The 18,276-nt window shown below is 48.2% G+C and overlaps 7 protein-coding genes across 7 annotated transcripts; 2 read left to right on the top strand and 5 right to left on the bottom strand.

The window, feature by feature from the left end:
- On the bottom strand, positions 1 to 1,113 carry N7519_002460 (uncharacterized protein; the record flags this gene model as incomplete). Its single annotated transcript, XM_057289238.1, is given in 3 exon segments — positions 1 to 351; positions 365 to 889; positions 919 to 1,113. 3 exon segments carry the CDS (start codon positions 1,111 to 1,113, stop codon positions 1 to 3), a joined length of 1,071 nt encoding a protein of 356 aa, XP_057150440.1.
- Positions 1,114 to 4,822: 3,709 nt separating this feature from the next.
- On the bottom strand, positions 4,823 to 6,110 carry N7519_002459 (SMP-30/gluconolactonase/LRE family protein; the record flags this gene model as incomplete). Its single annotated transcript, XM_057289237.1, has 4 exons — positions 4,823 to 5,411; positions 5,489 to 5,635; positions 5,706 to 5,866; positions 6,078 to 6,110. The coding sequence occupies 4 exons, from the start codon at positions 6,108 to 6,110 to the stop codon at positions 4,823 to 4,825; spliced, it is 930 nt and encodes a 309-aa protein (XP_057150439.1).
- Positions 6,111 to 8,499: 2,389 nt separating this feature from the next.
- Positions 8,500 to 9,120, top strand: N7519_002458 (uncharacterized protein; the record flags this gene model as incomplete). Its single annotated transcript, XM_057289236.1, has 1 exon — positions 8,500 to 9,120. The coding sequence occupies one exon, from the start codon at positions 8,500 to 8,502 to the stop codon at positions 9,118 to 9,120; it is 621 nt and encodes a 206-aa protein (XP_057150438.1).
- A 169-nt stretch (positions 9,121 to 9,289) lies between these two features.
- N7519_002457 (uncharacterized protein) lies at positions 9,290 to 10,192 on the bottom strand (the record flags this gene model as incomplete). The annotated part of the gene is made up of 1 exon (XM_057289235.1): positions 9,290 to 10,192. One exon carries the CDS (start codon positions 10,190 to 10,192, stop codon positions 9,290 to 9,292), a length of 903 nt encoding a protein of 300 aa, XP_057150437.1.
- Positions 10,193 to 10,778: 586 nt separating this feature from the next.
- On the bottom strand, positions 10,779 to 13,204 carry N7519_002456 (aldehyde dehydrogenase family protein; the record flags this gene model as incomplete). Its single annotated transcript, XM_057289234.1, has 4 exons — positions 10,779 to 11,959; positions 12,019 to 12,218; positions 12,268 to 12,351; positions 13,164 to 13,204. The coding sequence occupies 4 exons, from the start codon at positions 13,202 to 13,204 to the stop codon at positions 10,779 to 10,781; spliced, it is 1,506 nt and encodes a 501-aa protein (XP_057150436.1).
- Positions 13,205 to 13,396: 192 nt separating this feature from the next.
- On the bottom strand, positions 13,397 to 14,735 carry N7519_002455 (EVE domain-containing protein; the record flags this gene model as incomplete). Its single annotated transcript, XM_057289233.1, has 6 exons — positions 13,397 to 13,698; positions 13,758 to 13,874; positions 13,939 to 13,956; positions 14,015 to 14,266; positions 14,328 to 14,529; positions 14,616 to 14,735. 6 exons carry the CDS (start codon positions 14,733 to 14,735, stop codon positions 13,397 to 13,399), a joined length of 1,011 nt encoding a protein of 336 aa, XP_057150435.1.
- A 2,286-nt stretch (positions 14,736 to 17,021) lies between these two features.
- On the top strand, positions 17,022 to 17,973 carry N7519_002454 (peroxiredoxin; the record flags this gene model as incomplete). The annotated part of the gene is made up of 7 exons (XM_057289232.1): positions 17,022 to 17,041; positions 17,093 to 17,218; positions 17,276 to 17,351; positions 17,406 to 17,666; positions 17,695 to 17,736; positions 17,806 to 17,888; positions 17,943 to 17,973. The coding sequence occupies 7 exons, from the start codon at positions 17,022 to 17,024 to the stop codon at positions 17,971 to 17,973; spliced, it is 639 nt and encodes a 212-aa protein (XP_057150434.1).
- Positions 17,974 to 18,276: the final 303 nt, after the last annotated feature.

Raw genomic sequence — 18,276 nt, 5'->3', positions numbered from 1 at the left:
CTAGGTGGTCGCGGTAGAAGTCTCGCTCGGAGCGGTAGTGGTCTCGTTGCTGGACGAGGAGCGGAGCTCCTCGCTCTGCCGACGGACTGTTTCTACGTTGCGCTGGATCTCTTCTTGCTGTGCGTTGAGCCGCTGCTCGAGTTGCATTTCGTTACGCTTGCGATTGCGGAACCGTCGTGAGGCGTCGCTGTTCGCTTTGCGCTTTTCGGCTTGGCTGGAGGAGCCGGACCGCATGTCTAGTACGCATGGTATCATTCCCAATGGGAGCGGGCTACTCTGTGGTGTTCCGGCTCGTGTGGGGGGCTGGTTCGGGTTGGGGTCTTGGGCCTTTTGTTGCGGGGATGGGTCGGGCTAGAGGGTCCACCGTCATATATGAAGGCGCAGTGGCATATGATGCGGCGCTTTGTGCGAGGGAGATACTGGCCACTGCTGGGGATGCACGGCCATAGGGGCTGAAAGTTGAATGAGGCGTGCTAGGACTCGTTTCTTGGGAATTTGGGTTGGTGAGAGGCCCTCGGCCGGCACTGGTTTGCCTGGAATGCAGACCGGTTGTAGAATGCAGCGAGGTCAACGGAGGCTGAGTGCCAGTGAGAGGTTCAATTGGGCGTAGTCCCGTCTCCAGGGGCAGAGGCGGACTAGTGACAGGCACGCGTGGGCCCGTCAACGGTTCATGGGGAACTAGCGGTGACTGTGCAACACTTGACTGACCAGAAGCCCTGCCGCTCCCAACGAACCGCGCCGAAGGCGATGCTGGATTCATCAAAGGCCGTGGATGGGACTTCGGGGATAACGGCTGCGAGGTCATCGCATATCCTGAGCGGATGGGCGAAGTCCCTTGGGGACGAGGTGAGGAAGATGGACCCGGTAGGCTCAGTGGCTCTGCCGTTGCCTGTGGATGATTCAAGATGGCATGGACACCAATGGGTCGCGATGAGATAGATTCCAGTGGTGGTTCCACGGGCCCATACGGATGCCATGACTGGGGTCGAGGTCGATTAGGCGGCCGCGGACAGGATTTCGGGTTGTAAATGCACGGTCATTGTCACTCGCACGGTCATCTGTTTGAGCCACATCTCTGGACAATGAACCTGCACGTCGAGAATCCTGCGACATAGGAACCGAATCTCCCACGACGGGGCGGGAGTTAGGGCATGACCGAAACCCCCCTCTCTCCTCGTCGCTGGGCTCTCGAGGAGTGTGAGAGAGGGAGGGTGAAGGTGATGGATACCGATCAGAATAAAGTGACAGGTTGGGTGAATGTGAGCCCAAATATGGTGCGTTCAACACACTGATTCCTAGGGCAGCCACGGTGAATAAGATAGTAAGAATATATAGAACAAGAGACTCGATTCTCTCAATTGGAGAATCGAAGATAATATAAGGAAGCTAAGGAAGCTAGAAAAGCTAGAAAAGCTAGGAAGATGGGGCGGAAAAGATCCGAGGCCCTTAAACAAAAGCTAGGATAAAAAAAAAGTGACCAAGTCAGAAACCGAAGGAAAAGACAAGCTTAAGAGGAAGAGCCGTTGAAATATTAGCAGCGGTGAGAGAATGATCCATCACCTGGTCTGGATGGCTCCAAGACAACTTAGTTGTCTCTCTGTCCGACCCAGTTTGGATAGTTGGGCATCTCCTAGTCTAAGTCTAACCCCAGAGTATTGGGCTTCTTTTTTTATTTTTGTTTTTTTACGTTTTTTACATTTGGGTTTTTTTCACATTTTAGTTATTTTTATTTAGATAATAGTTTAGGTTAAAATAGAAAAAAAAAGAAACGAAACGAAAACAGAAACAGAAATAGAAATAGAAATAGAAATAGAGACATTGAATATAGAATATGTCCAATAGGTCTAATATGTCCAATACAATGTCTAATGGACTGATATCACCCCCTATTATCGGCAATTACCCAATCCAGCCATGTCCTTTAATATCTCAACCTAAGTACCCGGGGAAAGCGATCGTCATGCACAGCACGAATCATCGGGAGCTGCAAGTGTGCGGCGCCGTCACCATGGACATGGACAGGGACAAGTGGAGACGAGCTTTTTTTCTTTTTTCTTTTTCTTTTTTGTCTTTTTTGTATCTTTTCTTTTTTTCCCTTTTTGCCCTTTTTACCGTTCTGTATTTATCCAACTATATCGTATTTATTCTGATTTCCCGTAAAGAGTCAACCTTGGAAGGTTTGGGACTTTGTCAAAGGTGGATAGTACAAGGGAATCCAGAAAGTTCCTTCTCTTAAGATGACGCACAATATGAAATGAAATGAGAAACGAACTATGTCTCCATTTCCTAGTCCGATCTATACCGACTCCGGTATAGTTAATCAGGCAATCCCCAATAGTTGCCTGGTAAGCCTGGTAGCCTGGTCCTGTCAATTTCCGAGAGTTTGGTGCTTGGGGAAACTAGTAGACTATACTCCGTACTCCGTAATAATCTGGAAAAGGGGATATAAATTAATAATAAAAAGGTAGAAAGGAAGAAAGGAAATTCCTGTCAAAGTTTGGGAAATGTATGTTGTGCATCACCAAATCTTCCCCGTGTCCCGGCAAAAGGGGCCGTTGACCGTTAGGGGTAACTGGGAACACTTCCGCGCGTTCCTCTACTCCGTAGTAAATAGTCGATCTTTAGAACTTTTGCTTCACTACTCCGTACGGAGTACCGAGTACATTCTATAACATATAACTTGATATTTATTTGACGTCATTGAACAGGGTAACGCAGAGAACCCGACGTTGGAGAACCCAGCATCAACTTAAAAAAAAAAAAATCACTTCGTTTCACCCTTTGGTGTGACGATGATAGCCAACGACGCTGAAAATGATGTCATTCGAAACAGTGGAAAAGAAAAAGTAAACAGTCACCTGGTTACCGGTGACAACTCTCGTTCTCTATCACCTCGGATTTGATGCTATGCTCCACGATCGGACCAGGCGGAAAGGGATCCGGGATTCCCCTAGTCTCACGATGTGAGCTGCATAAGAAACCCATGTGGATAGCTCTATTTCCCAGAGGCTTTCAAGCTTGTAAGTCACGGGATAAAGACTCCGCGTGGCAACCCTCAAATAAGCAGCGGAGATCGCTTTAGTGTCCAGTCGAAAGACACTGCACTAAAGTGGGTTCTTGAAATGGAAAATAATTTGACTCCATAAGACAGGCCCATAAAGATAGGCGACCTGCTGGCGCAGCTGAAGCGCCTCTTCTTGGCACTCACATCTGTTGCTGATCCTCCTTCGACCATGAGAAGGCATTGTCGGAATTGTTCCGTGATCTCCGCGGATTCTGATCTGAGTGTTCCCTACTCCATACTCCATACTCCGTACTCTGTACTCCAGAAGTGGGTAAGTAGGCGCTTACAAAATATTTGCGATAGATCTTCTTTGGATGTGTTGTCATGCACAAGACCCGAGGTCGCTTCCGACAGAGTTTGAAGGGGAGCTGTCAGTCTTTTGCTGCAGCAGAGTACCCGCTATTGTGTGTTTCTTTTCTTTTTCCTTTGCTTTTTTTTTTTTTGAACGAATCATCGTCCATAGCTGAAAGACAATTGCGGTCTGATACATCCAGTAATTTTGACTGGTTGAATCGAATATGGGGCTAAAATACTGGAGGATTTGGAAGCACATGTTTCTCTCTTCTTCCCACTCCTTACTCCGTAGAGTAGGGCTGTTTGCTCTGTCAACTTGTGGCTTGCAATCTCAAACCACCGTTCCTCGACTATATTGTCTTGAGTCTTCCACCGAGACCCCAAGATCCCTCCCCAGGCCTGGGTCGGATGCGTGTCATCGAACTATTTGAATTGTGCAGAAACGGAGAAGTTAAAAAGAGATCCGGGAGAATGGATTCATCGATAACTGGTTCTTTTTTTTTTCTTTTCAATTTTCAGTTTTCACTAGACTTCACTTCAAAAGAAGTGGATACCCCCTTTTCATGATCTGCTGTCTCTTCACCGCATAGATCACCGATTATCTCGTGTCCGCTGCAACCGCTTTTGTCCGCTGCAACCGCATTTACCATAAAAAAGCAAAAGAATAGCTTTGTCTAACTTAGATTCCGAGGACATCTCCCGTTGGCAAGTTCGGTAGATCTTCCCCCTTTGAATCAACCCACACGCATACTCCTCGGAAAAGCACAAAAACACAGCACATCGAAATACATCACTCTGTGCCTGTGCCCTGCAGGGCGGATCCCCCCAAATCAAAGAGGCGGTGCTGGTGCCCACGCGTTAGCCTTGACCGAAATCCAGCCGAGTTTGAAATCGGACGGAAATCAGGGGAAGGTTCTACAACAATAGCATAATAGCATGTATGGAGTATATGGTCGACATGATGTGAGATCGAAATGCGGAAGCTGATTCGATCTATAAACCTGGGTTTTTGTCCCTTGCGTGGGCTGCAGTGGAAGCCTACTCCGTACCCCAACCCAGGTTTTCGGACAATGACAGCGCGGACCGGCGTGCTCGCCCGTTTGCTGATCATCGATCCACACTCAGCTTCACACTGCATATCCGGATTTGTCGAGTGCGTCTTTGAGAACTTTTTTTCTCTTCCTGTGAATGCGATGACCACTACTTCGTACCGCCTTTTGGGCTGAATTTTCGGCGCGGGAAGCCCAAAGTACTAGTGATGCACCATTGATCCTGCTGCTCGATGCACATGTACGTTGCAGGATGCGGCCGAAGTACGGAGTAGAATAAGAATAGACCAAGAATCAAACTAAGCATGTACGGCAGTATGTATGTGCTATGTATGTACGGAACACTCCGTACCATGTACTATGAAGTATGTATACCAGGATGTCTGATGCACACGAAACACAAATCCATCATACCCTAGTCCTGAAACCGGAACTCATTCTTAGGCACGCCACGAATCCCAACATCGATCCTGAAAACCCGGCCGCCGTACCTAACCGACTGCGGCAGGTGGTCATCGTCACGGTCATCCTTGGCAGTAGTAATAAACAACTCGGTACCAACAAAGACTGGACAGGTCACGTTTCGCGTCGGGAGATCGATCTGACCGATAACCTTTCCGGCCGGGGAAATGCGCAGTACCCTTCCGCCGCCGTAGATAGCGCTCCAGATGCAGCCCTCGACATCAATAGCAAAGCCATCGGGCTCGAGTGCATTGCCAATATCGAAGTGCACTCGACGGTTGCTGATCGCGCCGCTGGTCGCATCGAAGTCAAAGGCAAAGATCTTGCCTGTGGGCGAATCCGTCAGGTACATCACGTCGTCGGTCAGGTTCCATCCGATCCCGTTGGGGATCGTCACCGGTGCTAGCATGTGGTGCACAGTCTGATCTGGGTCTGGTCTGAATAGAACTCCTTCTGCTTCTGGTTTCTTGATCTTCGGGTCGTTCATCGCTCCGGCCCAAAATCGGCCTTGGCTGTCAATTGCGCCATCATTGAAACGCATTCTACATTTTGTAACAGATGGTTTATGTTAGTTGGACTTGGATGATTTTTTTTTTCTTAAACTCCCTTTTACGCTCACCTCTCTGCTTTCCCCTCATCTTTCCCCCAAAGCTCATGGGTATCATGGATATAGGAGAGGTTCCCGGTAGTCTGGTCCAGCCGGGCAAATCCATATTTGGCCGCAACAATCAGCTGATTGGACGTTTTGGCAATATTAGCGGTCACGCTAAAAGTCCACGTGGTTTTTTCCCGTCAGCAAGAATTTCCTTTTCCCATGCGAACGGTTGGGAACCCACCCAAGAGAGACCTCGGTATCAATGACCTTCAAGGACTCAGGACCCTTTGCCAAGTCCAGTCGATAGAGCTTGTGGTCCCAGATATCCACGAAACGGAACTCATTGTTGGCCACATCGTAAAAGGGGCCTTCGAGTAGTGTACCTGGGATGTCAAGGTAGGGCTAATAAAGTTAGCTGTCTGTGATTGGTGTATATTTCTTTTTCTTTTCCCTTTTTTTCCTGTTCTGTGACAGGCTGGGGAGAATAATCGTCGTCACGTCTGACCGACACGAGAACAGGGGAGGGGGAAAAAAAGGGAAAAAAAAAACAAAAAAACAAAAAAACAAAAAGACCAAGCGAATCAGGCAATGGCGAATAGCATGGAATACCGACCTCATTGACCGTCCACCTCTGAATTTCAGACATGCCGATCGGTGACAGAGTGGACACCGCTATTTGGGAATTGAGGAGAGGGGTGAGAGATGTTAGGCTCGCATAAAACGGTTCACTCGTGTTCACGTCCAATTCAAGTCGATTGCAGAACTACCTAGGTAGTCAAGGCAAATCGTCGGAGTCGCTGGTCCTCCGTCAGTACACTGTCCACAGTTATATATTGAAGAGGGGAATTAAGGAGACTTCAAGATGAGAAGTGGGATATGCCAAGCCACCCCCACGAGGGCTTACTATTCCACTTTGGCTGGGGTACTTTTACTAAGGGGATTACTACTACTCCGTCCACTCCGTATGTATGGAGTATGTGATCTTGAAGATATCCTTGTTTCCTTTTTCTTTTTTCCCGCGAACTCGTAGGACGAGAATTGCAGGGATCCCAGGTCCATTCGGCAATCGAATTATGAAAATACCCTCCAATCCCACGCTATTGAATCCCCTGCAGGAATCCCGTCTCTGCAATGCGAATCATCACACAGCCAACTCAGACCCATGAACTACGGAGTCCTCCGTATGCGTAAACTTTCTATCCTGCATCAATTCGTGCAGCTAGTGGCCAAACTATACATAGAGTTCGGGCCTCGAACATCAAGTATTCAATATTTATAACGAAGAAATCTTAAAAAAATACCGTCAGATCACCTTCCAGACCAGGGCCAGGTGGCTTTTCACATGACCGACTGTGCATGCAGATGCAAGAGATTCCTGCGTGTGTGTGCTGGTGGGCGCTAACACAGAACCTACAACCTAGACTTACTCTTGACTACCAATCCCGGAGTTCGAAGGGTAATCCGACTTTCCTGCCTGACTTGAGCTTTGGGGCCCAATACTGAGTTACGAAAAGGAAGACATGCATGTCTGCGAGAGTGTGCCTGCAGCCTATTTGTATCACCTTGATTAAGGACATGATGGATCATGCAAATGGATAGATGGAAGAGTGGAAATTGGATTGTGCTGGATCCATCCTTTTAATATGAAATTGATACTCATATCGAGCATGACAGGTATAGTACGGAGTACTCCGTACAACATATGTAATAGAAATATTAGCCGGGGTAGGGCTTGAAACTATAAGCCTAATGTTGCAACATAACCTTGCAAAGGGTTCAGGCAAAACCCCTGGCAGTTTCGTCTTAGCTTAACTAGTTTCCCATTTAATTCTTACATCGTTGGTCTTGAAATGGGCTTAGTACTTTAAGACTCGAATAAATAATTTTTCAAGCTCATCTGCGCGCTCTGATTTGCATTGGGCAGTGATGCGGTGGCATCGACATACATCATCTTCTATTCACAACATAATATTCGGGAACACGCCTTGAGTTATTTTGGCTTCGTCTAGAGTGTTTTACAATAGACAATATATGCCCATCCCTTGCACCCTCTGTAGCTTTTATCAATCGGTGTATCAGCGTTTGCTTAAGGAGACCATAGGCCAGCTCCAGACACAGACCCTTCACGGAGAAACTCCCAAGCATGACCCGAAACGGTTCCTTGAAACATTCGTATGCTGACGTGATGAAGAAAGGTTATAGAGGTTTTTCATCTGATCGTAAGTAGATGACAGATGAATAAGGAGGGCTTGAGATCATCCCATCCTACATAGATGCCTTGTTATGGTGGCAGACTGAGCGCTTGTTTTCCAATGTAGGCCTCTATAAAAGGGCTTTGCTTTCCTAGTTTGAATATTAGGAGTTTCTTCCCCCTTCGTCTCCCTGGTAGCATGTAGCATCAAGAGGAGGAAATGGAGGAAGAAGGGTAGGTAGCATATATATGTATATCTTTATTGAAGTGAGGGAAAGGGCAATCAGATGCTGGAAACTTACCAGTATCAAACTTGAAGTTATTCCCACATTTCATCTCTACAATATCATTCATGCATTTTCTCTACTCTCACTCTCTATTCATATACCTCTGTGAACCAGCCTCTATACATCCACCGTTGACGACGCTCTTGAATGCGCACATCGAACATTTATCGCGTTTTATTCGCTCTTAGCACTTACATTTGCTGCCTCAAATCTTCCGTAGCACATGCAGTGAGTCCCACGCTTTATAACGCTCTTCGGACTATGCAATTGCATACTGAGTACTATACCACAAACACAGATATGTCGCACAACAACCTCCTACAGTTCGCTCCAACTGCCATGCAAAGTACTCGAAGCTGGCTGCTCGAGCTTCCAACCGAGGCAAGTATATGTCTGTATAAGTGCAATGTAGATCGCAGCCATATCTGCAGTCTCTCTGCATATATCGCCTGACTTCAACCTTTATCAGAATTTACATCTAACCCAGGAAAGGTGAGTCTCATGAAGCCTGAGATAAAATATATCGCTGACTTTCCGACGGACACCTTCCGACAGAGATGGAATCGACGCACCAATCCGATCTCATCTTACCACACGATGCCCCCACTGCACAAGACCCAGTTTACGGCACAGCACAAGTTGTTGAGGGGCCGCCAGCTTTTTGGGCCAACAGGGCCATGGCGTGCATGTGGCCCCGTGCCGAGAACTCGACCAAGAAGCCATCAAGCCTCATATACCGTCTCCACAAGATGAAGTTGAGAAGAGAGCCAATATTGCGGTTAGGGGGCGATCAGCACATCTTGAATGGGGTACAGTTTGGTTATCAGGTGGGATACCTTCTAGCAAATGCCGAAGCTCTACTGGCACACGCCGCTGGAAAGAAGACAAAGTCCAGCCATGTCATATCCTGCGTCCTGGTGCCGGGTCATAAGCACTGTACAAACTGCCACTGGCTTGGGCAAAAGTCCCGATACAGGTTTTTGAAAAGCCCGCGAACCGTTGAAACGACACCAAGGAAAAAGCTGAAGGCACTGCGATGGGTCATCAAGACCATGAAGAAGGAGCGGAAATCTTTGAAGGCCAGCATCAAGAGCCTGGAACGTGAGGAGGATGAATTGACCCACAAGATGAAGAAGGCAGGGCAATTTCCAGTTGCGTATCTATTTGCAAACCGATAGTACTCCTGTTTATCGCTACATACGTATCCATCCATGGATGTCATGATTGGTAAAAAGAAGGTATTGATATGACCTTCTGAAAAGAATCTAAAAACAGAAGACGAGAAGGAGAAAGTAACAGCGAAGCGAAGAACGGCCTCAATAACGGCGGTGGACCACGTTCTTCGAATCAGAGTAACAAGTATGTCATCTCATCGAATGCTTGTGGCCCTATCACAATGTTCCCCTCTCCTGGACCTGGGGGACGATCCTGGATTGCAATGAAGGGAAGGACCATAGGAGCCCCAGTTACAGCATTCGGCATTCCCGCAGCAGTGCTCGCGGTGATATCAACTTGATGGGCACAATAAGCTTGCTGAAGTTGTGCCGGCTGTCTGATCAGCGGCGGAATGTTGGGGGTGTGTGAGCAGAGGGTATCGATATGACTCTGAGTTAGCGGACGGGAAGCCTCGCTCGGGGCCAACTGCCACTTCTCGAAGGAGACAAATTTATGTCTCATATGGATGAGAACGACGATTCGAACGTCACCTCCGGAATCCGCAAACCATTTCCGTGCATTTTGACGAAGTTGGCCAAGCGATTTCGACACACCTGTTTCAATAACGAGTGTTGGGTACCCACCGTTTCGAATCGGTCGTGCGTAACGAGATGGGGGCGAATACGCCTTGTCTGCTTCTTTGCCCTTATTCGTCCCGAATCGGTAAGTTGTGGATCGAAACCAAGCAAAGTCTCTACGGGGGAGGCCCATAGTCCTTAGTTGATCGTGAACTACCGCAGTGAACTGTTCTGTAACGACTCCATGCCCTACTCCGGCAATGATCTTGATGAGGCCGGTCGTACCTTCCCACTGGAATCGATAGGCGACTCGATCAAGACCGCCGCGGTCGCTTGTGAGTGTCTCAATCGTTGCTGTTGACAGACCGAGCACCACAATCCACTGGTTTCCATCGCTATGCTTCTCAAACCATTTGACAATCCAGTCTGCCTCTAGCTGTAGTCTGCCCAGTTGTGGAAGCGAAACCACATGTTCTTCAGGCAGGTCAGATATGAGTGAGGGGACAGGATTTGACATAGCGAGGAATTTTCTTCCAAGAAAGTTCCTTCCTTCTACGAGAAGGTAGAAATCCAGACGAATCAGTTGGGGATGTTAACTAGCGGCATAGCGGAAATGGTGATGTAACGTGGTTAACTGAAGAGTGAGAGACCCGTGGACAAATAATCGTTGACGTGATATTGATGGGGTGCCTTATCGAAAGTCATTTGAAAAGACATCTAAAAAGACTCCTGAATAGCATCTGGAAAGACATATGGAAAGACATATGGAAAGACTATTGAAAAGAAATCTGAGAGACATTTAAAAGATATCCAAGAAGGATCTGAAAATACATGTAAAAGGACGACGGTAGTAATGATATATCTACCGAGGTAGATGTGCCGTAAACAACCTCTTATATACCTACCTAGGTATGATCCTTTTAAGTTGCCTTCCAAACTCCCGTGACCCTTCGGTTGTGTCCTAGAAGAGTAAATACACATACAATGTTTTCCAGAAACGGGATTTGCAGAGATGAGATAAACAAGAAAGCTTCGGTCATTATACATAATAGGTCAACCTAAGTTACAACGAGAGATCACCCATTCTTTTCATGAAAAACAGTTTACAACTTTGTCCCCATGTTGACATGGACGGCCTTGACCTGCGAGTACGCGTCCAAGCCAGCTTCACCGAGCTCACGACCGATACCGCTCTGCTTGACACCACCGAACGGCACGCGGAAGTCACTGTCGTTGCTGCTGTTAATCCAGACCATGCCGGCTTCAATATCGGAGGCAACACGGTGAGCGCGCTCAATGTCCCGGGTGAAGACTGCGGCGCCTAGGCCGTATGTGGTGTCGTTAGCACGGGTGACGGCCTCGTCCTCGGTGGTGAAGCTGGCGATAGCAACGAAGGGGCCGAACACCTCCTCGCGGTAGATGCGCATCGAGTCCTTGACGTTGGTGAAGATAGTGGGCTCAATGAAGAAGCCACGGCCATCACCGACGTTCTTGTGCGGCACGCCGCCGGAAGCGAGCGTCGCGCCCTCGGACTTGCCAGCCTCGATGTATGAAAGCACGCGCTCGTACTGGGCCTTGGTGACCTGAGGACCCTGGAAGGTGTCATCGGAGAAGGGGTCGCCGACCTTGCTGGTGGTGCGGACGACCTCCTTAAAGAGCTCAACGAACTTATCATATACAGAGTCGTGCACAAGGATCCGCGATGTCGCAGTGCAGACCTGACCCTGGTTGTACATGATACCAATGTGTGCCCACTTGGCAGCCTGCTCAAGGTCCGCATCCTCGAAGACAACCAGTGGCGACTTGCCGCCAGTCTCGAGGGTGACGTTCTTCAGAGTGCCTGCGGCCATCTTCATGATCTCACGGCCGGTGAGAGTGGAACCAGTGAAGGCGACCTTGTCAACGCCGGGGTGGTTGACCAATGCACCACCAGCAACACGGCCATGGCCGTTTACAATGTTAATAACACCCGGAGGGAAGCCGGCCTCCTTAATAAGACCAGCCAAGTACAAAATGCTAAGTGGGGTTTGCTCGGCGGGCTTAAGCACGATAGTGTTACCGCACGCAAGGGCAGGGCCCAGCTTCCAAGCCGCCATCGCTAGAGGGAAGTTCCAAGGAATAATTTGACCAATAACACCAATAGGCTGGCGGAGGGTGTAGGCGAATTTGGCCGGGGTGGTGCCAATGGTCTGACCATACACCTTGTCGGCCCAGCCGGCATAGTAGCGGAGAGTGTTGGTGACTTCACCGAGGTCGTCATTCAAAGAGACCTGGTACGGCTTGCCTAAAAGATATGTCAGTCCCTAACTTCGTCGATAAACAACTAACTCCCAGGTTACTCACCATTATCCCAAGTCTCGATGCTGGCCAGGGTCTCTTTGTGCTGCTCAATCAAGTCCGCCAACTTGAGCATCAAAACACCACGGTCAGTGGCTGGTAGTAGCTTCCAGGAGGGATCCTTGAGGGCCTTGCGAGCGGCCTTAACAGCGATATCGATATCCTCCTCACCGGCAGCATACACCGACGTAATCTCAGTTTCGTCGCTGGAGAACCAGTCAGCTCCGAGTCCCGAGACGATTCAGAGGTACATACGAAGGGTTCACAGTGGCGAACTTCTCGCCAGACTTGGCGGCCACGAACTCATTGTTGATAAAGAGACCAATGGGCTGGGTGTAGCTGCGTCCATTCGGGAGCAGTTAATTGCACGGAGACGTCAGACATGATGAAGGGGGAACTGTGGAATGGGCGACGCGGGGCAATGAATCGGCCAAGAGTTGATGGAGCTTTGTACAAACAGTTCAGGCGAATACGGAACATATGGAGAGAGAGGAGTAATATAGGGGAAACCACCCGTGTGGACTGGAAAGTTGCAAGTCCACTGACCTCGGGAGCTCCCCGCCTGATAAGCCGATAAAGATGCTCCACTTTCCGGATAGACTTACTCTTTCGAGTTAGGCTCCCTCTCTTCTCTGCTTGTTTGTTTTATTTGCATTCTACTTCTTATTTGGTTGGTCGGAGTTGGAGACATCTTCCCCTCCTTCTTGAAGCCAGTCCGAGGTCCAATTTATTTTCTCCCGCCTCGAATGACTAAAGTACTCCAGGGCTGCAGGGCTGCAGGCACGTACATAGCGTCAAACACATCAAATATGTTGTACTTCGTTGCTGCTAGCTTCCGGATGCCCAAGCCGTGTTCCGTGACTCCTTGCATATTGCATACACCAACCCGCAGGGTCCGACGGATCTTCCAAATTCGAGACAGATTCTGATACAGCTTGTCCCGACGGTGCAGCTAACGGTCGCATATATTGGAAACGCTGTAGACTAGGCGGTCAGCTTGTGCACATGTGTAAGAGTGGTCTGATGCAAAGTAACCCAGTGACAAGAGCGATGTGACACAATCCCGCTTTGTCAGGGCATTCCTAGCGTCATGTCGAAACCAAGGTGATGACATGTCGGTCATCGGGGACTGGTCAAGCTAGAAAGCACACCCATATGGCAATGGTATGGCTGCAGTTACAGATGGATTCATAGGAACGAACCGCTTCTGTGAGTCTATGCCTCGCACATATTTCTAGAAGACCCATCAAGTCAAGTAAAATATGATTCAATTCGCTTGTGTTAAATACCTCATGTTCAACCGGCAACGCCATCGATAGAAATACTTGGGAGAATTATGTGTAAGAAAACTCTCTGTGCATCTTGCATGTAGCCGCTTGCTTTCTCATGCCTCTTGCTCCTCATCACTGGACTCCTTCTTGGTGAACTCCTCTTGTGGTTCCTCGCCTGCCAGCTCTAGTATGTACTTCCATTGTGCCGGGGTCACAGAAGACACGCTAAGCCGGGATTGCTTTATCATTTGAAGATTCTCGAGCGGCTTTCCAGTCTCACCATGAGACTTCAGGTCCTGGAGGGTGACTTGCTTCCCAAGTTTGCGGCGATATTCAACGTGGACGACAACCCACTTCGGGTCATCTGGTTTGGACTTCGGGTCGTAGTATGGGTGCTTGGGGTCGAAAGCGGACTCTGGCATGAGTTATGGATCAGCAATATGATCAAGCAGTGTAATCTCGGGGGCAACAAACCATCAGTGGAATGCTCCTCGACAATCTCCATCACTCCCACAACCCCGGGGACTTTGCAGTTCGAGTGGTAGAAGAATGCGAAGTCACCCTTCTTCATGTCGCGCATGAGATTTTTGGCTAGTTCGCTGTGAGTATAATCATTGTGGTCAAAGCTACTATAACTTTAGACAGGACCACCTACCAACATGGTTACGCACACCTGTCGAATTGTTAGCATTCGGTTCCTATATGCCGTATTCGAGACGGATCGAACGTACCATCCCAAGGTTCAGGTGCATCTGCAGCAGCCAGGTCATCAATCGAGAACTTCACGTCCTTGCCTTTCTCTAGGCGAGATTCAGGCTCGGCCTTCATCAACCAGAAAGAGCGGCCAGTTTCAGGGATGATGTCGACTGCAGGCGTGACCTTCGACTTGGTGGTTTCGGCTTCCCCATTTGGCACAGGGTTCTTGCGGGGTCTTCCTCGGCCATCCTTCTTTTTGATCTTCGGGGTTACAGGTGTCGCATTGCCTGACAACACAGCGCAAGGGTCAGCATATACACCCGCAATATATCAGTATATGCGACATACCTGAGTCTTTGCGGGGACGCCCGCGGCCTCTCTTAGGGCCTGATGGAGCCACAGCCTCAGGTTCTGGCTCAGAAACAATTTTCCGTGGGCGACCACGGCCACGCTTAGGGCCGTCAGAAGCAGGCTTAGGAGTCGAGCTCTGGGGGTATTTGCGCGGACGACCACGGCCTCTCTTTTCGCCTGTCTGGGGTACAGCATCAACCTGTTCCATGTATGTCAGTCCTGTGCCAACGGTTTGAGTGGAGAAGCCACGGGACGCGACGATCAGCCCCTGCATAATGCACTTACCACCGAAGCCGATGCTGCAGAAGCTGGTGTTGCATCTACATTATTTCGGAGCCGCTTGGAAGGTGTTGCGACAGACTCATTTTCGCTCACGGCGCGTTCAGACTTGCGCTTGGGCGGCATGACTGTTCGATTGTTTTGCACTGGTTTAGTGACAGTGAAAGGCAGCAAATATATGCAGGATGTGTAGAAAGTGCAGTAAATGAAGTGGAACTAAATAGAAACTGTACAATCAATGGGGTTGTACTCCCGTGAACTGTTGAAGTTATCAAATCAAGCTGAGTAGGAGCTTCCGGGAATGTTTGGCGCTGAGCTTGACGCGGATGTGGGTCTGGGGAGGCACGTGATGAGGTCGATCATGATCGGCACTACAAACCTTTTGGAAGGACACAGCTTCTAGAGAGTACATGTAGGAAATAACCTTGTAGAACATCTATCGCTGTCATATTAAAATTCTTACATTTAGTATCAGTACTAATGACTGCCAATATTTGAGGCATAACTGGTATACTTGGGTCTGTCCACTAGTTAAGAGGTACGAAAATGAGAGCACCGTCTCCTTTGCGCGGCCACCAAGACTAACTTAGGTAATGGTTATTCTTCAACAAAAACAATTTGAGAAAATTACATGTTGTGTTTGAAGACTATCAAACCCTTCGGAGGGAAAACGTCCTCCATATATTATGATAGGCGAAAGGGAGATATATGTTGTAGTCTACCTACTCTGGGGTAGACGATTCGCACAATCTGAAAGCAATCTTAATCTCGCCGTTAGTAGCCGGCAGCTCAGATCTATTTTTGTTTTACCGAGTCAACGAGATCATAGAAGTGGGTAAAAATGTGAAGATCCATTGGCCAGAGTTAGGTCGAAATGTCTCTGAGTAATCAAAAATAGTGTTAATTAAGCTCATTTATAGGTCGGTCCATATGCATAGATGGGATCATACGCCTAACCGTCATCGGCATCCTGTTTAGTCGTCACTTTGAGTCCCGTCTTTTCCAATGCAAACGAAATTTAGAGCAATGTTATGTGTCTATAATGCGAGGGTAATATTAGGCTTGGAGGCAGGTGTACAGCATATGGATGTACTATTCAAATGTTGTGTACGGTACATGGAATTAGACCTACTGTAGAGTTATATGTGTGAGTCAAATGCTCATTGAATTGACATTCCAAGGTTGTCTAGAATGCTAAATCATGTCACTAGTTAGCCCTATGTTGCCTTGATGTACAAGGCATATTGTACTCCATAGTGAGTTTGAGATGGCAGCTGATAGGCCATTCATTATGTAGAAGTGATATTGCGCCATCGCTTTGGGTTTCCATTGGTGCTGATCAAATTCATGTCGGCGAAATAAGCTTGAAAGTGGCTAGCTACAAATATGACTCTAGCGCTATACGCGCTACCACAACCAACCTCAGAATACTATAGACTTAATAAATTTTAATAAACTATTGAGAAACTCAGGTAGATCCCAATCAGGCATCACGCCGTGGTAGGTAGCTTGCACGTATTGCTTCGCTCCTGGTCCATACTTGGTATATCTCGAAACCAGATAGCAAAGAGTCAACCCAGCAACATATACATCCATTGAGGCACCTCTCTCCATGTGTTTTTCTCAATAACAAGACCAGATTTGCCTACAGTAACAGATTAAGCTGTATTCGAGCTTCTCTGGTCATGACAATAGCCAGGGTGAATATGTACCAAATTAAAGCCGCCCATGGGATAGTTCGACTAACCTTGGGGGAAAGGTCGTTTTGTAAGAATTGCGTTTGTCACCATTTTCCATTTAAGGATGTAGTTTGTGGCTCTCATTGCAGGCCAATCGCTAGGTAGGACCAAATATAGTACAGAAAATGCCCAAGCAATATATAGTAGCAGGTAGTGCTATATCGGCAAAATCCCCTACCTATGTATGTACAATATAGAGCAACTGTTGTGTGTACTTGTAGTAGATTTGTCCTCAGATAAACTTGAGGGGTAAAGTTGAGGGGTAAGAAGATTGGAACACAAGGAACACGAAATCCTCATCCACAGTTGATATTGCATCACACACGCTACCTAGGTCCCTACCTAGGTACCTAACTAAAACAACGCTAAACAGCCCACCTGGGCACGTTATGTACCACTGCACCTCCACTAATCATGGGAGTTCTGCCGGGCGGAGACAACAATCACGCCATCAATAATCAATGCCAGGTGGGGCTGGAACCAGCCAAATGAGGTTAAGTGGGGTCGATCCATAGAATGGATGCCCAGATGTAGGTATGCCCAGGTGGAAAAGCAGGAGGGGTTTCCATGGTTCCAATCACCATCTTATAACCTTGTATCCCGCCATCTTGTTCTCCTTTTCCTCTCTCCTTCTCATCTACAATATACCTCTCTACTTATCTACCTATTCACAATGGCTGACCGCGCTCCTCCGTAAGCTCAATCTTTCTTAGAGGTATCTGCGCAATACTGACCGTCTGCTAGCCTCCGTCTGGGCTCTACTGCCCCCAACTTCAAGGCCCTGACCACCCAGGGCGAAATCGACTTCCACGAGTGGATTGGTGACAAGTGGGCTATCCTCTTCTCACACCCTGCTGATTTTACACCAGTGTCAGTAGTTTACAGTCCCTCTTTAGCTCTGTGAAGCCTTCTACTAACACCCAATAGCTGTACCACTGAGCTCGGCGCCTTCTCCAAGCTCGAGCCCGAATTCACCAAGCGTGGTGTCAATCTGATTGGATTGGTGAGTCTAGGATTGGCAATTCTCAATCATTAGCTAATTTGCCTGGCTTTCTAGAGTGCCAATGCACTTGATTCCCACGAAGAGTGGATCAAGGATATCAACGAAGTCAACTCCACTCAACTCAAGTTCCCAATCATCGCCGATGCCGACCGCAAAATCGCTTTCCTCTATGATATGATTGACGAACAAGATCTCACCAACGTCGACAGCAAGGGCATCGCCTTCACCATTCGCTCCGTCTTCATCATCGACCCTGCCAAGAAGATCCGCCTGATCATGTCCTACCCCGCCTCCACTGGTCGTAACACAGCAGAGGTTCTCCCGGGTTGTCGACTCTCTCCAGACGGGTGATAAGAGAGGCGTCACCACCCCGATCAACTGGCTGGTATGATCTCCCTTCCTCGGGATCCCAGGTCCTGAAACTATGCGAAATATTTTACTGACTCGACCAAAGCCCGGTGACGACGTTATTGTGCCACCAACAGTTAACAACGAGGCTGCTAAGGAGAAGTTCGGCGAGTTCCGTGAAGTCAAGCCGTGAGTTTCCATGTCCAACTGCCACCTGAAATGAAGGATACTAACATGTTATAGTTACCTGCGCTTCACTACTCTTAAGGAGTAAACAGGGTCGTATGATGTGATGCTAGAAGGTCAAAAGGATTCTAGATCTTGGGACATAATCTCCTCCCAAAATTAATGAAATCTACTCACGCTATCTCTTTTAATTATGCGCTCTTGTAGGAAGTCATTGAGAGACCTCTATTCTCCTGGTCAATTTATCTAGGGCGTACATCGAACTTTGGATAGGTCCTTCTCTATCCAATGCACTGAGGTATTTGAAGACCACCTACACTAGTAGTTCCATATCTATCTCTCCTCAGGACTTAGAATGTTAATATGCCCTGGAGCCGTCCGTAATGTATGA

Source organism: Penicillium mononematosum (genome assembly GCF_028829835.1).
Source record: "Penicillium mononematosum strain IBT 11891 chromosome Unknown utg000002l:1.0-8112719.0:1.0-8118358.0, whole genome shotgun sequence".
NCBI classification, from domain to species: Eukaryota; Fungi; Ascomycota; class Eurotiomycetes; order Eurotiales; family Aspergillaceae; genus Penicillium; species Penicillium mononematosum.
Note: the sequence above shows the minus strand (reverse complement) of the source record. Positions and strands in the feature narration are given on the sequence as shown.